The 18,087-nt window shown below is 38.4% G+C and overlaps 5 protein-coding genes across 6 annotated transcripts; 2 read left to right on the top strand and 3 right to left on the bottom strand.

Annotated features, from left to right (window-relative positions):
- The first annotated feature begins 3,236 nt into the window (after window positions 1–3,236).
- On the top strand, window positions 3,237–7,540 carry LOC110852278 (transient receptor potential channel pyrexia). The gene is made up of 15 exons (XM_022100297.2): window positions 3,237–3,938; window positions 4,013–4,258; window positions 4,333–4,563; window positions 4,653–4,871; window positions 4,945–5,137; window positions 5,202–5,333; window positions 5,408–5,594; window positions 5,684–5,965; window positions 6,042–6,131; window positions 6,223–6,309; window positions 6,388–6,448; window positions 6,516–6,662; window positions 6,758–6,780; window positions 6,856–7,013; window positions 7,098–7,540. Exons 1-15 carry the CDS (start codon window positions 3,674–3,676, stop codon window positions 7,309–7,311), a joined length of 2,535 nt encoding a protein of 844 aa, XP_021955989.2. The 5' UTR covers window positions 3,237–3,673; the 3' UTR covers window positions 7,312–7,540.
- Window positions 7,541–7,592: 52 nt separating this feature from the next.
- LOC118436232 lies at window positions 7,593–9,710 on the bottom strand. The gene is made up of 2 exons (XM_035853826.1): window positions 7,829–9,710; window positions 7,593–7,723 (listed from the first exon to the last, which is right to left on the bottom strand). The coding sequence occupies exons 1-2, from the start codon at window positions 9,119–9,121 to the stop codon at window positions 7,595–7,597; spliced, it is 1,422 nt and encodes a 473-aa protein (XP_035709719.1). The 5' UTR covers window positions 9,122–9,710; the 3' UTR covers window positions 7,593–7,594.
- A 133-nt stretch (window positions 9,711–9,843) lies between these two features.
- Window positions 9,844–10,490, bottom strand: LOC110852389 (U6 snRNA-associated Sm-like protein LSm6). Its single transcript, XM_022100453.2, has 2 exons — window positions 10,278–10,490; window positions 9,844–10,168 (listed from the first exon to the last, which is right to left on the bottom strand). The coding sequence occupies exons 1-2, from the start codon at window positions 10,366–10,368 to the stop codon at window positions 10,014–10,016; spliced, it is 246 nt and encodes an 81-aa protein (XP_021956145.1). The 5' UTR covers window positions 10,369–10,490; the 3' UTR covers window positions 9,844–10,013.
- A 98-nt stretch (window positions 10,491–10,588) lies between these two features.
- On the bottom strand, window positions 10,589–14,359 carry LOC110851843 (long-chain fatty acid transport protein 4). The gene is made up of 16 exons (XM_022099759.2): window positions 13,854–14,359; window positions 13,593–13,743; window positions 13,406–13,531; window positions 13,272–13,337; window positions 13,047–13,092; window positions 12,720–12,931; window positions 12,612–12,634; window positions 12,438–12,542; window positions 12,162–12,350; window positions 11,983–12,083; window positions 11,679–11,886; window positions 11,538–11,614; window positions 11,386–11,460; window positions 11,206–11,313; window positions 11,025–11,144; window positions 10,589–10,935 (listed from the first exon to the last, which is right to left on the bottom strand). The coding sequence occupies exons 1-16, from the start codon at window positions 14,114–14,116 to the stop codon at window positions 10,784–10,786; spliced, it is 2,022 nt and encodes a 673-aa protein (XP_021955451.1). The 5' UTR covers window positions 14,117–14,359; the 3' UTR covers window positions 10,589–10,783.
- Window positions 14,360–15,028: 669 nt separating this feature from the next.
- LOC110851972 (sensory neuron membrane protein 1) lies at window positions 15,029–17,995 on the top strand. 2 transcript variants are annotated; one of them, XM_022099920.2, is made up of 9 exons: window positions 15,029–15,070; window positions 15,605–15,681; window positions 15,767–15,930; window positions 16,008–16,149; window positions 16,218–16,457; window positions 16,535–16,928; window positions 17,016–17,131; window positions 17,229–17,354; window positions 17,489–17,995. In XM_022099920.2, exons 1-9 carry the CDS (start codon window positions 15,064–15,066, stop codon window positions 17,699–17,701), a joined length of 1,479 nt encoding a protein of 492 aa, XP_021955612.1. In that variant the 5' UTR covers window positions 15,029–15,063; the 3' UTR covers window positions 17,702–17,995. The 2 variants fall into 2 exon arrangements, with proteins under 2 accessions (XP_021955612.1, XP_021955611.1); XM_022099919.2 differs by lacking the exon at window positions 15,029–15,070 and having other exon boundaries at window positions 15,416–15,681.
- Window positions 17,996–18,087: the final 92 nt, after the last annotated feature.

Below are 18,087 nucleotides of genomic sequence, written 5' to 3'. Positions count from 1 at the left end.
GATAATAAACATGAAGGGAGGAAGGCGCAATCCACGAGACACCATGCGAAATCTCCGACGAGTGCACCGCCGTGTCATTTCTTCACCACCAATTTGAGCAATTTAATATTCACCCCGTGATCACGATAATGTAGACTTCGCTTCCGCTATATTTGGTAGTCCACCACATCGCCATCCTTTTCCCTCGACTGGAAACGGACTGAGAGAGTAAATGCATCATCCCTTAAAGGACACACCCACTACAGCTCATCCTTCATCCAGATCATGGTCACCATACATAATTTATAACTATATTTAGTGCTTCACTTCATTTGTCTATCTGCGTGTTATTCTCAGTGAATGGTTTCCCTGCACCGTGAAATAATTCAGCTCGAGAATGTTCTCCAGCAATATTAAAGTGTCGAATTAATGGTTGATATATATATATATTTCGGATTATACATATATCGATTTTTAGCCCAACCCGTCACACAGAATATAACCGGAAATGCAACCAACGATCATTTATGTGTTTGTTTACGTTGTGATGGGATAGAAAAAATGATGAATTATTTATGCAAAGCTACATCATTACAGACATGATGCACATGAATGGATTAACAGGCATGCATGACAGAGAGGGATGTGACGATGGGGAGATTGAGACTGGATTTGAGTTGGTTGTTTAGTTTTTGTTGGTCTTGAGACTTTCTATCCAATGTTTTTCCACTATCTCAGTCCTTGGCTGTGTTCTCTCTCCGTAGCCACTGTGAAATCAAGTCGAGTTATTAGCATTTTACTCTACTGCTGTACATTTTTGTCTCATTTTCCCAGTTGCTCCAAGCAGATAAGTGAACATGATGAATTATTCAAAAAGATATATCTTGATATGGAATGCTTGTTAGCTAATAATGTTTGTGTAGCAAACAAGTTTAAGGAGCAATTCGTCGCCTTCATTTTATCCTTGTCACCTAATGAGACCATTGTTGCAGGATGACTGGAATTTTGTCATGTTGTGACAAAGTTGGGTTTAATTAAAGGTTGCCATATTTGGCAGCAAGCTGTTTGAATAAGCAAGTTTGCTACATGTGTAAAACAACAATTGACGAATATTTGAGTGGACGATGCATGTTAAAATCACAGAATAGCAATACATACATACGCACAGATGTTATTGTGCGTCTGCATACCAAACAAGTGCCAGGAGCCTTGTACACAGTGCACATAAACACCAGCTCTCAGGAGCAAATGTCAAATCATAATCATAAATCTTTTATCATCATCCAGCCAAAACCCTTGCCAGATATGATTGAGTCCGATATGAGCCGTGAGACATCTTATAATTTATAAGTTACAGCCAACGCAACTCGGCGTGTCAGGATCTGCTACACTTTGATCCAGATATTATTTATTTATTATTATATTATTTTCCTCTTCTCAATTCTAATCCTCTTCATTGCATCGAGTCCCACTACGAGATCTCTATTTCGTACAGGCCCACAACCATAGCACAACCAGCTAAAAAGTTAATAATCCATATTGCACTTCCAATTTCATTCTGCCCTATGTCCAAAGATGAACCGGATTTTTGGATCTATATGATTTTTAGATGCATATGCATTGTTTTGCACTGTCTGCGATACATAGAATGGAAGTAGGAGCAGTAGTAGTCGAGATTATTGTTGCAATCAAGCAGCCCAAGAAGAACTAACCGGTCACGGTTACATGAGATTCAACAAATTCAGCTAAGCATGCCATATGGATAGCATATGTATCTGTATGGTGGATAAAATATGCGTGACTTACTTTAGTTGCTCTAAGGTGGGAGCTGACTCTGCTTGAGCCTTAATTCACGTAATCCTAATCAACAATCAGGAACAAGTCCAGTTCTCGAATTCTTTACTGTTCACGGTAAGCGACGATGGTGATTTGGTATTCAAGATCCGTCGTACATAAGTAAAACATGTTCGTTACTCGCGTCTCACATTCCCGTGTCCAGCCCAGCCAGACAGATTTCAACAGTGCATGGTTGTCGGGGAAGAAGCCTCCACTTTACTTTTTTCTGCAAATTGTACAGTAGTTTAACGTGAAAAAAGATGTTTTGCATGTTTTTTGAATTTTTAATGTCCCGTGCTTTACTCTGCTAGTTTGAGCCATGTGTCTGAAAGTGTGTGTGAAGGGGCGAGGGAGAAAAATCAACCGTCCATTATAATCAGCAAGACAATTTCGAGCATAATATGCAATTCATTTCCATACATATTTTGTCTTTGAAGATACGTCTTATGTCTTGGAATCCGTATTTTAGTAATTAGCAAGTTAGCCTCATGTACATTACATAACAACCTGTTTTATGAATTTTGAGTAAAATTTACAATTTTCAAAATGCTTTTTACCCAGCATCGTGTATTTACTTATTTGTAGGGATCTTGTAAGAGTTCATGCGTGCTTTGTTATTATTGCTCCCCTTCTTCCCAGAAGCTTTATGGATTTACGCACTTTTACTTTTACTCGTGGTAATGCGTATGTACATTCCGCTCTTTTTCCCCATTTCTTTCCAACCAACTGCTCTTTTTTTTATTGCCAAATGCCATGTGCAAACCAACTCTGAGATTTTACACAAGTAAAAATCTTCTCGTGAATGCTCAAACTCAAAGTGAGACTGAGGAATGAAAAATGAAATGCAGGAGGACTCGTTGGTGGAATATTATTATATTGAATGGATTTGCAAAGGACGGGAGTTGTTGGGCGACGAGTGGTAGGAGTGATGCAGTTTCCTCCCGGGGACAGCAGCAGACTTCCACTTCTTGCATTTCATTTCAGACGCCCATTCCGACTCCATGCATGGACGTGGAGGAGATGAAATGGCATTCATCACATTTATTTTTTATGGTCTAAATCCAGATCAAATCAAATTCCGTGCACAGAAAGACAAGTTGTAAATAGCGAGGATATTAAATAAATTGTACGGTGCCACTGATTGAACCAGAGTTACCAGACATTGGAGTCATTGTTGCACATCCAGTCCAGTCTCCATTCCACTGAAGAAGGAGGAAGCTCTGTTGTTGGACTTTTTTAATCCATGAACCATAAAACTCAGCAGGCGTGTAATTAGCGTATTGTGCTGCATTCTACTTCGTGATGTACGTTCTTCATATAGCCGTGCCTAATTGTTAATGTTGTTTGTTCTTCAATTGGAACAAGCAATTGCTCCAACTTTTTTTATCGCAATCATATGTATTTTTGAAAAAATGAAAATACTGTAGATATTCAGAAAACATTTATTTTCGCAAAATTTTTCTGGTAAAGTGCAACAAAAGTGAAACGTGTGAGTCACACATAGCTCTTGCGTGGATGCCAGAGTGCGAGTTTTGCAGATTTGCAAGGCTGAGGCACAAAATAATATAGTACGCAGAGTGAGACGCCATTTTGCTACTATGTTAACTAGACTTACGGTCCAAGATTAGGAGAAAACTAGGATATATTTCCTTACGTGTACTGGCTTATCATGAAATGATAACTTGTACAAAAAAAGTTTACATAAAGTTTATCATCTTAGAATGTTCTATTTTTGCGAAAAAGCCAAATATTAGCAACAACTTGATGAAATATTTTACCTTGAGTGCGAAAGAGTGAAAGTAAATTTTAAGTGTTTAGATAACTTAATAGAAAAAATTAATTGTGCAATGTTGATAAAATGTTGGATGATGCTGATTCAGTAACTCGAAGGTTACTATCTCCAGGCAAAAACTGTTTGAACATGAATTCTGCAGTGATTGAGAATGAGAAGGGAGTGGCAGGTGGAAATAAGGGTGACAGGGAACTAGACTTAAGGCTTCACGACGCAGTGTGTGATCCAGATAATATTGAGGAAATTGAAAATCTGATTGATGAAGAGCCGGGACTTCTGTTCGAAACTGACAATGGGGGACGAGTCCCTTTACACGCCGTGGCAATCGACGGTTCGTAGTGTTAAACCATTCCAACATATTTACATATACTTGAATTATATTTATGTTTGTGTTCATAATTTCAGCGGATGAAATGGCTTCGCAGATATCAAAACTGCTTTTGGGAGTGACCGAATCGCCGGACGGATCTCAAGTATTGAACATAGATCGACCTGAGCTGCTAAACCTGAAGGACTCGTCTGGTTATACTGCCTTGCATTATGCCGCTGTAAACAGGGACGAGGCCCTTGTCTCAGCTCTGCTTCGATGGGGGGCAGATCCTTACCAACAAGACAAGAAAGGGAACACCCCGTTGCACTTGAGTTCTGCAGGTACATATTATAGGGAGGATTACTGCTCGTTAATTGACGAAATTTAGAGTTTGACTCGACTTTCACTCTTTTAGGGAAACTGGAAAATGCGATTGAATGTGGGAAGCATCTCCTAAAATATGATGTTAATCGAACCCTTGTTAACGTTGTGAATTGCGAGGATAAGACAGCATTACACAAAGCCATTGATGAGAGATCAATCCTTATGAGCAAATTCCTGCTAAAGCCTGAAAATAAGTTTAACATGTCTCAACAAGACTCCAAGAACAGTTGGAATGTTCTCCATTACATTTGTTCTGGGACTGGTAATTAATCCAAATTCGATAATATGGCAAATTTAGTCTTTGCAAATTATAATTCTTATACAACTAACCCATACACATAACATTTTCAGAGGAGAATGATGCTCTGTGCGAAATTGCGAAGGCAATAATTTCGCGATGTAGCTCTTCTCAGCTCAACCAGGCAGATAACAAGCAAAGAACTCCACTAATCTTGGCAGCAATTCAGCGACTCCCAAAAATGACAGGAATTCTCGTAAATGAGGACAAAACGGATGTCTTGAGGGGGGACGAGTTTGGAAAAACAGCGTTGCATTATGCCTGTCAAAACGGTGACCACATAAAAATCATGGTTAGACGATGTGGGTATGTGGCACCCGGTGACAACGTATTTTTTTCCCTTAGGATGTTACCCCAATGGGCACAGGTGCGTGGAGACTTTGATCGGGAGAAAGTTCACGGAGAGAGCAGATATGGTCAAGTACTTGTATCGAAACGAGGACAAGCAGGGCAACACGCCGTTCATGTACGCCTGCCTCAACTGCCCTGCCAGCACGGTTCAAAAATATTTGGACGCAGTGAAAGACCCGTATTATTGGTAAATGCAATTTGTTAATGAACGCAGCCATGTGATCTGACAATGACCAAATTTTCCAACCCAGGTTGACCGGTACCTACTCCACCTTGCTGTACAAGCACTGTCCCTTAGCTCTGAAAACTTTGATGGATAAAGCTTTCACTGAGGACAAGAAACGGTCCACTGATTCCGAGGACTATCTTCTTGTGGACTATGGGTTCGTAAAAAAATACTAATTTTAAGACATAATTTACACATTAATATTGTCGTATTGACGATGTGCATATGCAGTCCGATTATAGGTTACACGGATACGGTGGAGATCCAGCCCCAGCAAGAAACCCTGTACTTGAAGCAAGCTTTACATTGGGAGTACGAATCTAAAAAGGAAGTATTGTTGCATCCTTTGGTGCAATTGTTTATGCTGAGAAAGTGGAATAAATTGAGATGGATCATTTTGGCATGGGTTCTCTGGCAGGTATACTTTCATCAGTAGTAAATGCTTATAAGCCTGAGACATGAATGTTTATGTAACTATTTGTGACTATACTCTTCTCGTGTCTGTAGTTGATTTGGCTCGGTGCTTTCACTACATTAATAATCACCTTCTACTCGAATAAAGAAACTTCCAACCAAGCTGCTGCCATTATCTCGTCCTTTGTAATGTTGCTCTACATTCTCACCTCACTGGTGAATGAGATGTTTGAAATGTACACTGTCAAGTGCTCGTACATTTGGAGTCTCACAAATTTAACACAAGTGGCTCAGAACTTTTTGGCTCTCATCGCCATTTCTCCAGTGCTATATGGGTCCGATACTCCCCAAGGTTGGCAGAAATTGGCCACTGCAGTAAGCGTGTAATGTATTAATGGTGACGTATTAATCTGTTTACAACTTTTATGAAATCAATCTTCTTTGTACATAGACCGGAATTCTTCTCGCCTACATCCTGAGCATGAGAGACATTGGAAAGCTTCATAATAAAATTGGCCTAGTTGTGGAAGTGTTGAAACAGGTAACAAGTTCTTATATAAGAAATGATGGGTATTTTAGTGACAAATGCGCATGAGAAAATAGTTGTTCAAAGTGCAATTTATTTTCTCCAGGTTCTCATACAAATTGTCCATGTGTTGCTGTGCTGTGCACCTTTGTGGATTGGTTTCACGCTTGCCTTTGTAGTGATATTTGATGATGTAAGTAACCAAACTTTGATTAAGATTGTACTTACAGTCCTAAGTCAGAATCATATTTATAACGAGTATTTTCGATAGGATGAGGCACTTCGTAGTGCATTCCCCGGTCCGATAGTGAAAGTTTTGGTGATGATGACGGGTAATACAATTATAGTTTATCATTGCAGTCTTATCAGTTATTATTATTGAAACTATTTTGTTCACAGGAGAGTTTGAGTACAATGACACATTCAAGAATGAAGGCGATGACGATAAAGCCGAAACTTCATTAACACAAAATCGTGTAGTGAGGCTGCTGTTCTTTTTATCTTTCCTGATCTCTGTTCCGATATGCTTCTTTAACCTTCTGACAGGTAGGTATACGTGAGACATGCGAAAATACAAATTGGAAATAATTGGAAAATATTTGTAATAAGTTGTTTATCATGTGCATCTTCTCATTTATTAGGTTTCGCTCTGGACAAAGTGATGGTACTACTGCGGCGACAATCAAAAGTTGAGATTACACGAAAAAGTTTATTGATCCTTTTTGCTTAAAAATTACAGGAGCTAAGAGAACGTGCGAAAGTTGGGAGAATTGCGAAACAATTGGAGCATATTTATTTCATCGAGTCTATTCTTCTGAGCCTCCGTCCATTGGGGAAAGTCTTGCCCATGTTTCCCTACCAAACTTGCCTGAGAAAACTGAACGTGGCCACGGCATGGTGAGCGAGATTGGAATTAAAATAGTGCGACCAATAAATATTTCTAAATGCATATGACTAAAATGACTGCGTAAATAATCTCAGGATCGACCAAAAGTTCCAATTCTACACCATAATACGAGAACAGATTCGCCAGTCTGAAAAGAAGGGTTCGACCCAGAAGCTTCGTGGATGCTTTGCTGGTCTTGTTCCGTCATTTTGCACAGTTCGAGTTCCAAAAGAGGTAGAGGAGAAAATCTTCTCCCTTGCAACCGCAAACTCGTCAAGTCCGGATGCACCGGAGAAAGGTTCCAAGTAATCCGCCCATTTTATTAAAAACGTACTAAAAATTTAATACGGCCATTTAATACTTACATATGTATATTGCCTACGTGCATGTGTACCAATATGCTAACAATCTACGGATATAATTATAATCTCTAATACTGACGCGTTGTAACAAGATTTAAAGTGTCTAATGAATGTTATAAGTAATATTTGTGATAAACATATTTAATAAACATCAATTTTATATTCGTGAGTACATATATTTAAATATGATATGAATCATGGAAATATTCAAAGTTATTTGCGTAGTAACACTAATGGTATACTTGGTAGCGGGTCAACCTTGTCTTGAGTGGTGGGAGAAGTGCTGTGATAAGTATGTTTAGCAGGGCAGGCTTTTCCTGTTCCAGACGAGAATGGATGTACCACTTGAGAAGTTCGTACTATGAGAAAAATGAGATTAATTTTTTTAGGTTAAAAACGTAGGATATTTATAAAGCATGACATTAATTAGTATGTATTAATCCGTGATATAAAATACTACTCACACTGCCATGCAGGTCTTGACTGAGTCTGGAATTCGGTTCGGTGACAAAGTCATTCAGCCAGACGTGCAATCCTCGCATCGCATCATTCGTCACAATCGCCTGATATATCGTTAAGCCCAATAGACCTACGTACAGCAGAATGATCAAAATGTCCCCAAAAATTAGTCGAATTGTTCCCGGATCAAAAGCTTCCTTTGATTTTCCCGTATATGTAGCTACAGCTTCGTTGGCAATGATGATTCCCAAGTTCTGAACTTCTCCAAAAATATACACCCCCAGAATGACCACGACGACTGAGAAGAGTATGCTAAATATGGAGTTTATCATCAAAATATCGTCAGTGATTTTTCGAGACATTTTCTTGAACTCGTCAAAATGGGTGTAGTTGGGGGTGACTCGGACCAAAACCAATGACCGTATGTACTCTTTTGTCATCTCAAGCTCGTAGTGGACTGCCCAGCAGAAGCAACAATAAATGGGCAGGACCAAGGTGGCAAGAATAGCTGTGGAGTAGACCATCGTTACTTCCCATACTTGATTAGCTATTGATTGGCTGGATAAGTCGGGCTTATCGTCGTGATAGAAATCTGAGAGGTAGTGTAGGACATGGGCACAAATTATCATGATGTAAATCAAGGCGAGCTTCATTCTTCTCGTCCCAATCTGCGCAAATTCTGTTCCGTCGCCATCAATTGGTTTCCAGAGTGCGGCAACACGGTCAAAGGAGCCAACAAAGTTCCGAAGTTTGTAACCCCAGAGCCAAAACATGTCGAGTGGAATGACTACGGGGACCAATCTGAGCAAACCTCCAAGCAGGTCTAAAACGTCGTCAGACGTGATTACAGCTTTGATGAGAACGATATAAATCAACTTTCCGAGGGCGTAGATGACAGTAATGTTTAAAAGGACGGAGATCACGACTAGGAGCATGGTGAGGATGGAGGATAGCGGAGAAGAACAAGGACACAAGTACTTGAGCCAATCTCTCATGGAATAAATTCTCCGTTTTCGAAAGAGTAAGTGAATGGGAAATCCCCATATGAGAAGAGGAATGAAAACTATGATGAAATTTGCTCTCCAAATTGATGACGACAAGCCATCGTCACTGTCTTTGTGAAGTTCGGATGACGAGGAAACTGTAATTTGGTACGAGTCACGTTTCACTTTTGGAGGTTGCTCGTTGAAATAAATCAGTTTGGTCTTTTTATCGGAAATGGTGGAAGTGACAGGTTCGTGGAGGATGTTGTTGGGGGGTCCGAAACTGAAGCTGGACTTGTTCTGGTTCTGGTACATTACTGGTTTTGATGCACAACAGGAATACGAGAATTTTTATTTATAGCTTAAATTAAATCCTACATGAAAATTGTACTGTCCAACGATTAACGAAGCGTGGGATAGCCGTAAGCTTCTCATATATTTTGCATGAACACATGTATGTGTACATAATAGTATAAATAAATTAGAAGGTGCTGCACATTTCAAATATTTGCGAAACAATTATAGATATAAGGTAGCCTCAGTACTTTTAGAAGGAATTTGGAAAATTTTTCACGTATCAAAGATACGCATTATCTCGAAATTCTCGAGATGCCATCCAACAAACGATACTCATTTGCGTTTCTGAAATTTTGACTGAAAGATTTCCTGAGATAACTCTAGTTCCCACGCTTCGTATGTACAGAGACTGATGCAGCCAAACGTTTGACCAACTGCCCACTCCTACGTATTCCACACTTCCAATAAGACTGTAAATTATAAATTGGATCGATGATAGATTATTGTCATTTTCTATGTATGTATGGCAAAATTATTTGGAGTGAACGGAAGTGCTATTTACAGCTACATATGTACATACTCAAAGCAGTAAATAAGTAGTATGCTGCACCTTCAAACATTTTTTTACTTGTCACGCAATCTATAGAATCGATCAACACGAACAAGAAGGTAACAACGAATAAGACAAAAAAGATACTTTAGTATTTCTCTCCTTTAAACATATTACAAACTCAACGGCGTCAATTTTCTAGCTCATTACAAATACAATTTATTTCATATATACGAAATATAACAATATAAAAACAAAACTATATTGATGGATTTCATAATTTTTCTTTGTTTCAAATTAATTATTAGTTTAAATAAACGACAATTAATATTACTAGTATATTTATTTGCATATTTTAAATTAAGCCACCCCCCTTCTCTTCTGAGTGCTGATGTAGAGAACGTTATTTCCACGGATGAAAGTGTCCCCGTATTTGTTCTTTAGTTGTCCGTTGACGTACTCCTCGGTCTGCTCCAGAGCAATGTTCATATACCCGTCCAAACAAACCAACACCCCTACAAAATTAAGTCATTTTTAGTGTAAGCTGTTCATAAAATTAATAATGTGCACTGTTGAAAATTTCAACTTGAAATGTGTAATGTGTACACTTATTATATTACTGACCTCGATAATCAACTCCATTGTTCAGTTTTACAACGACAGGGCGACCTTTAATCGACTCCAGATATTCTTGCAGCTTCTCCTTTCGACTCATTTTCGACGATATATTATTATATATTTTTTAATTTGAAACGGAAGCGTCTTCAGTTAATTTTGCTGCATTCACAAAACAGCGTCTCGAATTAAAAACTGAAGTCAGAGTCGGCTTTTACGCTGAGCTCCCGCTCGTCTCAGTCAACCCAAACTTTCTCCACTTTCACATTTTGGGCTTTTTTGTATGCAGAAATTATAGGAAATTAACCAAATAACTTTAATTATTTTATTTTATTTCATTAAATAATATCAAATGACTAACATCTTGAATTCTTGAAGCTATATTACAGTGGTGACATTAATTACTTTTTAGCAAAAAAGGCGAAGAAAGTGAAAGCAACAAAATTTGAATTCATATAAATGGTTACATATTCAGAATGATACACAAAGATATGACAGATAAGCTAAAGTTGTTATCATAGTCTGATCCTCCCAGAGTTTATTTTGTCGAAAAGATCCCGATCCAATGGGACAAACTTTCCCCCTGAGAGAAAGTAGAGAGAATCCTTAATTTTGGTGATGTCAAATCCCTCGTCTTGCAACCGGATTTTCTTAAACTTGTACGTTCCTGTGGTGGTTAATTTCAAAGATTGGGTTAAAGGTAAACCAATCCATATCATACTAATGAAGACGAACAACTAGTAGCTAAACATGTACCTGTGATATCCATAGTGTCCATTACTCGCAGAAATAAGGGTCGTGCATAAGCTGGTAATGACTTAATTATTCCGCTGGCAAATTTGTCCAAGTTTAAGGATCCAACCACGGCAGCCATTCCTGCATTGAAATGGTATTTTCATTCACATTCATATGTACATAAATATAGTATTCTTTTCACCTGCTCTGCCTTCGGTATTCGGAATTTTGACACCGTAAACGACATTGTCCTTGTATCCCAATAATGTGCTGATGATACCCTCCACCTCCGTTGTGGACACGTTCTCACCTGTGAAGGAATGCAATCAAGGTTACATATGCATTGTGTGTATCACATGTGCAGTAACAATGACTGTTTCACCTTTCCACCTAAACGTGTCTCCTGTCCTGTCCTTGAAGTAGAAATAGCCAAACTCGTCCATGACAAGGATATCACCTGTACACATGTACAAACGTTCATAGTTGGGAATTTCAAATGTTGAAGATTCAAAACTATTAGAATTAGCATGTAACCTGTCCTGAATGCATAGTCTCCGGGTCGGAAGACATTTCTCAAAATCTTCTTACTTGTCGATGTGTCATCAGTATATCTAGTTTTTCAAGCATTTTTAAGTAGAAAACCTCTACAGGCTGACTGATTCATGAAAATTATACCCTTGAAAATCACGAATTGGATGATTTTTTATAATTTTTCCTACGAGTTCGCCTGGTTCATTGGGTTGACATTTTACTACAAGGCCGCTTTCAGGGTCACGAATTGGTTCCCCCGTTTTCTCATCCACTTTGGCAAGTGTCATGGGCAGCAGGGGATAAAATATTCGAGGGATGAACCCCACTGCGCCAACCTTACTGTCAATACTGGCTGAAATGTAGGATAAATAGGTAATACTGTACAATTTCAGTCTATTCAAAATTCTGGCCCTCAAGTAATTCTTTCGTGAACCAAACTTTTTCTTACATGTATTGCAATTTCCTTCCGTTGACCCGTACACTTCACCAATCTGGTGAATATCGAACCGATCTATGACCTCTTGCCACAGCTCCTCACGCAACCCGTTTCTTATAAACCATACGAGAGAAATATCTTATTTCCAATCTAAATATTATATGTATGCCAAACATTTAGATTTTACCCACCCACTGAGAAGGCGAACCTTGTGCAACTTTTCCTCTGGGGATGGGGGTTGTGCGAGAAGATACCTGCAAGTTTCTCCCAAATACTGGGCAACCGTTACGTTGTACTTGATGCAATCCTTCCAAAATTGAGAGGCTGAAAATTTCCTCCGAATTACAACGGAGGTGCCAAAAAGTAAGGCCTGGCCAATCCTAACAAGTTGAACAGTCATTTGTTTGCATGAAGAACTCTACTTCTCTTTGTATATTTAGTTGTACGAAAAAATTCTAATTGCTAACCCCACCATTCCACCCGTCATGTGATATAATGGGAGAGAATCGTACAAAATGTCGCTTTCTCTCACGCAATTCATGTAATGTATTCCGTTCGCAGCCATCATGAACCTAAGAATTTAATTACATGATGATAAGCACATACTACAAAATTGCCTCTGTCGAACTATCATGCATTACCGGTACTGCTTTACAACGGCCCCCTGTTTAACGCATAAAACTTAAAAATTAAGCTATTCCACTTTTTTCAACTTCCAAAACTGATAATAAATTAAATTTTTTAAGTAACTTCGGCATCCCCGTTGTTCCAGATGTGTAAACGTAGAAAAGACTGTCGTTAATTGTCATATCTCTCAGTCTCTTAGGAGTTGACCTGGACGCGTTAGAGATTTCGCTATCAAAATCGAGTACACCTTTTAAAATCGGGCCATTCTTATGTCCTGAGCAGTACAAGGGAATTGTAGATAAGAGGTTCTCCACTTCCATCAGTTCTTGCATTGCTGCATTAATTAGTATTAAATTGTCATAAAGATAGCAGATTAATGAATAGTAAATCAATAGAATATTAGAACCCATACGTTTACATTTATGTACCGCATGGCTTGGTTGACATACCTTCAGACAATTCGTTTCCATATATTACAGCTTTGGCTTTCACAACCTAAAAAAATCAAGAAAAAAACTTACGTATTCTATTGTTAACAGCGTATTTTGAATATCAATTCATTGATCGATAACTTGCGTATCATCAGATAATACGAAATGCATACATGAAATTGGATAAATTACCCACTTTCCAAATAATGCTATACATATGTATGATTTCTGCTAAATCCTTACCTCAAAGCTGTGCAGAAGGGTTTGCAGTCTCAAGTTGTAGTTCACTAAAGCAGCACAAACTCCAATCTACACACATTTACACACATAAGAACTCTAAACTCATCATTTATGTTTTGAGTAGTACGCTGACGAACTTTATTCAATCCCATCCAGACAATGACGTATTCGGGTCTATTTTCCATGAAAAGGGCGACAACATCTCCCTTCGCAAATCCCTTGTCGGCAAAATAATTTCCGACTTGGTTGCTCATGTCTTGAACCTGTGCACAAGTAAATATACATTTTAATTGTTGAATATAATTAACGGTTTCCTGGTCTAACTTGTTTAAAAGTCCACTGTTCGTCTTCATAGTAAAAGCAAATTTTATTTGGATTTCGGTCAGCGTATAAATCAAATATTTTGGTAACGGTCAGATTTCTCTTGTCAGCCCATCGAATCCGCTTCAACACTCGACTAAATCGCCACGCTCCTCTGTTGACGACAACAAATTGTTTAATTATTTACTACACTCTTTCTTTTTACAAACTATTAATTTATGAGCAACTGTGAAGAATAATCTAAAGAGATCGTAGTAATCTCACCGAATATCTCGAGGAAGCATGACCACGACACAATATATGAATCTGTAATTTTTGACTAGCAAAGCCACAACTCCAATTCCCATCACTGTCTTGATTCCATTTATCCAGAATGAGACACTCATTTTCGGTTGGGTTGATGGGGAAATATAGTATTGCAATAAAATTCCGAACAGAAAAATAATCGCAAAATTTTTTTGAAAGAGGACGGACAACCCATTTTTCAGTGACTTTTTCAAAAAGAATCTTAGATAGGACTCGGCCATCTTTTATCGCCCCAAACGACTCGACTTGGAGAAGGATTGCCAACGATTAATGGCGATTATAAATAATGAATAAACTCCTACGAATCCTCAGGCATGCAATACTTCCGCTGCGTATGTTTCTGATTCCGGTAATGGACTCCACTGTCCATCAAGGCGTTGTGTATTGTATGCAATGTGTGTTCTGTATCTGTAATGGGCTCCAAATGTTAGTTGAACCAAGACGGACGCTGTGATGAGTGATATTACGATTTTGGTTTGGTGTTACTCAAATATGACAATCACCCCGATGTGTCATGTCATTATCATAATCTGTGCCATCCGACTTCGCCGGTCATACCCAGACCGTAAACATGCTCCCACCACCAGCATCATTACAACCATATGAGACCGGGTGATGACGATAAGTAACTTAAACATTTCTATGTTATGCGCATGTTGTAAGCGACAATCAAAAGTTTACTCAAGAAAGCAATTGTATGCAATTCACAACTGTGGACGGGTCGATAAGATAAGCTTATCGCTTATCAAACAAGGCAATGCATGCACGCACAACCATCCATTTCCACCGTGTACCCGTTGCTGAATGAATTAACACAGTTCAACGTTCAATGCTCTTCTTTAATGATCCGAAAGACCGAAAGATAATCGATTGTATGCACACGGATATTTACTGCGTGTGCTTTGGATTAGGTATCATGCGCATTTATATGACTTCATCAATTATTTGTTTATGTACCAAAGGATCCCATGACACGACTGGCGACGGGAAATGAGAATGTTTAGTACTAATAACTTATGCATTGAGCAACAGGTTGATATACATAAATGGATCCTCAATTTCAGAAAATACATACCTGCAAATTATTTAGAAATGTATGTGCATATATTTCAAAATAATTTGACTTAATTAATTGTCGCAAAGAATCCTTGCTCAAAATGCAGGAGTCATGAGAGGTATTATTACAGTTACATGTATTTGCAATAATTTAAATTAAGATGCTTTTAATGTTGTACAACACTTCTTACGTTACAGACACCTAATTGTATACTTTGAGATAATTACATAGAATAATAATATTTAAATTAATATGAAGCACGAAGATTTGCGCACATTAGAAGCACTTGAAAATCACAGCATTAGAGTAACCTTGAACATTTAAAATTTGGGTTTGTACATAAGTGAAGGCAAAAGTTTCACAACATTATTATTCAACTAATTAGTAAATTATGCTGAGTGCTAATGGCTGTATTTTTGTACAAAGATTCGACTGAGATTTGACTTGGGGTTCTAAAGAACCATGTCTGGAAACGGCAGTGTTATTTCACATGAGTTACCTTCATATACATTTAGTTATTCCCACTCATCTCGGTACACCTTACGGATAATTTTCTACCTAATTTGAAATCAAATCGTAACAATGAAGCGTTTTTACAACTTCTCGAGTCTTGCTCTCATCCTCGCCTTACTACTTTGCTTATCTGACACAGTGCAGGCAAAAGGCTCCACTACTTATCTTTCTGACAACGGGTTTCCTATAAACTTTTTGGAGAATGTCGTCAATAGTGTATGCAAATATATCTAAATACGTCTGCCTAGAAATATAAGTTTTGGATATGTAAGGTACGTATAAGTTTGCTGTCATTTTACAGCCAATTGTACAACGGAAGCTAAAAAGCAGATGGAAGTGGGAGGTCTGGGACGTTGTTCCGGGAACTCATTCGTATCAGGTGTACATTTTCAATGTTACCAATCCTCACGATGTCGAAAAAGGGGCGAAGCCGAGCTTACAACAAATTGGACCGTACTTTTATCAGTAAACACTCATCTTGTCTCATACTCCTCAATGACCAAAGTTAGTTTGAACCATTTCTTATTTTTTTATTCACTTAGCGAGAAACGTCTCAAGTTTGATGTTTCCATTAATCTGGATTTGACTGTAAATTTTGAGCGAAATTATACGTACACCTTTGACCCTTCGAAATCCTCTGGGAGTGAGGATGATTTGGTCAACATTCCGAATCTACCTTTGATTGTATGATTTTTAAGAGCAAACAATTCTGAAAACCTTGAGGACAATAATCGAGATGTCCCTTTTGATAGATATTCAGCACCATTGCATCCGAAGTGAATCCCATGCAGGCCAACGATGCTGTGAACGACTTGACGTCTCAAGGCGAATCTTTGATTTCGAAGGGGGTCAGAGTTGGAGATTTGCTATTTCGTGGAATGGATGTGTCAAAATATCGGAAACATTTGAAACTATTTGGAAATGACACAAGTGAAAGTCGACAACTTTTAGTGGACGAGTTTGCATCTGGACGATATGGTATTCTGACCTTGGTATAGTTCGTTTTTTGTTATATTTAATACATGTATTTAAATTAATAATATGCAACTAATAATACATAACAAATTAGAAAAATGGGGCACACGAGCTTCCCTTCGTAGTTGACTCGGGGCTCAAAAAGCAGGACAAAGTAGGACAAATCGTGTCGTGGAATGGTTTGAACAAGTTAAACTGGTGGAAAGGTGATCGATGCAATCAAATCAACGGATCAGATTCTTCCGTATTTGCTCCCTACCAGATTTCAAAAACCGCCCTCCAAGTTTTCGACCTCGACTTGTGTCGCTCCATAAGCTTCCGCTACTCAAAAGACATGCTGTTTCACAATGTGGTGGCGGGCATGACGTACAATATTGCGGAGGAGACACTCGAAGACCCCAAGGTTTTTGCGCCCAACATGTGCTTTTGCAGAGGGGTGGACAACTGTTTAAAAAAGGGCGTGCTTGACGTGTCCCCATGTCGCGGCGGTAATGAAAAAATAGAGAAAAATTATATCTTATCTTGACTTTCGGTACAAAATATTGTAAGCAATCCATTGCATTGACTTTCTGTAGGTCCATATGTTATGTCGTATGCCAACTTTCTTAACGCGGACCCAGAATACCTGAAAGCAGTGGATGGGCTGAAGCCTAAAAGTGGTCAGCATCAAACACAGATAGATTTTGAGCCAGTAAGATTCTCGGATCGGCATTATGTTTATTGCTTAATTTATGAGCTTTGCATCTTCCAAAATACATAATTACATATGTATGCAATATGCACTTTAGGTTACTGGTGCTGTTATTAATTACCGCAAGAGATTTCAGTGGAACATCTGGCTTAAACCATTACCTCACGTCGATTATTTTAAAAATCTGAGTCCCATAATTTTCCCAGTCATCTGGAATGACGACGTAAGTTCTCGTGTCATTTTATTCAAGGGAAAAATACTGTAATATTTAATTGACAAAAGTTTCTTGGTCCATGTGCTGAAGGCATTTCGTTACTGCGTAGATAGTAAATAATTGTTTCAACATTTCTGTCGCAGAATTTTCAATTGAATCCCGACAAGGCTAAGCTGCTTGAGGAGGAACTGGCGAGTCAACTGGGCGGAGTGGGCGACGTGGCTTCCGAGCTTCTTAACAGACTGGCTCAAAACGGGGCTGCTGGATTTTGCACATTTCATAATCATGTGCTCATCATCTTCTCAATTACCACAACACTTTTGTTATCATTATCCTCCTCTTCTGCTGTGGTGTAAGAAACGATTTATTTGGAGGCAGTCTGGTGGGATGGAGTGAAACATTTACCAGCTCCACCACCAGTTTTTGGTTGTTTTAACTGGTTCCTCTTAAATACAAATGCTTGTTTATAAATTCTCAACAAACTATAGTGCTTGACTTGCAAATTTATTATTTGATATTCCACAATGTGTGCATATGCAGTAGAAAACTCCAATTATCATTCTTAACCAAAGTTACCAATTAGCACTGCACGCAGGATTTTCTTCATCGATACACAATATACATGTACGTATACATATTTGTGCATCTTACTCTGGAGTACACATTGCAAATTATTTGCTCCTCACTTCATGTATAGTTTATTATTAGGATAGTTTGGCTTATTTTGCAACGACGGATAGTT

This window comes from Folsomia candida, unplaced genomic scaffold (assembly GCF_002217175.1).
Source record: "Folsomia candida strain VU population unplaced genomic scaffold, ASM221717v1 Fcan01_Sc007, whole genome shotgun sequence".
In the NCBI taxonomy this organism is placed as follows: domain Eukaryota; kingdom Metazoa; phylum Arthropoda; class Collembola; order Entomobryomorpha; family Isotomidae; genus Folsomia; species Folsomia candida.
The sequence above is the reverse complement of the archived record's forward strand: the minus strand, read 5'-3'. Positions and strand labels throughout refer to the sequence as shown.

Bases quoted from the DNA above. Each gene is read 5' to 3' on its own strand.
- LOC110852278 (XM_022100297.2), top strand. From the start codon at position 3,674: ATGTTGGATGATGCTGATTCAGTAACTCGAAGGTTACTATCTCCAGGC. The intron at 6,132-6,222 runs GTAACAAGTTCT...TATTTTCTCCAG, and splicing joins TTGTGGAAGTGTTGAAACAG to GTTCTCATACAAATTGTCCA. The intron at 6,310-6,387 runs GTAAGTAACCAA...TATTTTCGATAG, and splicing joins TTGTAGTGATATTTGATGAT to GATGAGGCACTTCGTAGTGC.
- LOC118436232 (XM_035853826.1), bottom strand. From the start codon at position 9,121: ATGTACCAGAACCAGAACAAGTCCAGCTTCAGTTTCGGACCCCCCAAC. The intron at 7,724-7,828 runs GTGAGTAGTATT...TTTTTCTCATAG, and splicing joins GTCAAGACCTGCATGGCAGT to TACGAACTTCTCAAGTGGTA.
- LOC110851972 (XM_022099919.2), top strand. From the start codon at position 15,535: ATGAAGCGTTTTTACAACTTCTCGAGTCTTGCTCTCATCCTCGCCTTA. The intron at 15,682-15,766 runs GTATGCAAATAT...GTCATTTTACAG, and splicing joins TGGAGAATGTCGTCAATAGT to CCAATTGTACAACGGAAGCT. The intron at 15,931-16,007 runs GTAAACACTCAT...TTATTCACTTAG, and splicing joins ATTGGACCGTACTTTTATCA to CGAGAAACGTCTCAAGTTTG.
- LOC110852389 (XM_022100453.2), bottom strand. From the start codon at position 10,368: ATGAGTCGAAAGGAGAAGCTGCAAGAATATCTGGAGTCGATTAAAGGT. The intron at 10,169-10,277 runs GTCAGTAATATA...TTAATTTTGTAG, and splicing joins CAATGGAGTTGATTATCGAG to GGGTGTTGGTTTGTTTGGAC.
- LOC110851843 (XM_022099759.2), bottom strand. From the start codon at position 14,116: ATGGCCGAGTCCTATCTAAGATTCTTTTTGAAAAAGTCACTGAAAAAT. The intron at 12,543-12,611 runs GTAATGCATGAT...TTAAATTCTTAG, and splicing joins GCCGTTGTAAAGCAGTACCG to GTTCATGATGGCTGCGAACG. The intron at 12,351-12,437 runs GTTAGCAATTAG...TCAACTTGTTAG, and splicing joins ATGACGGGTGGAATGGTGGG to GATTGGCCAGGCCTTACTTT.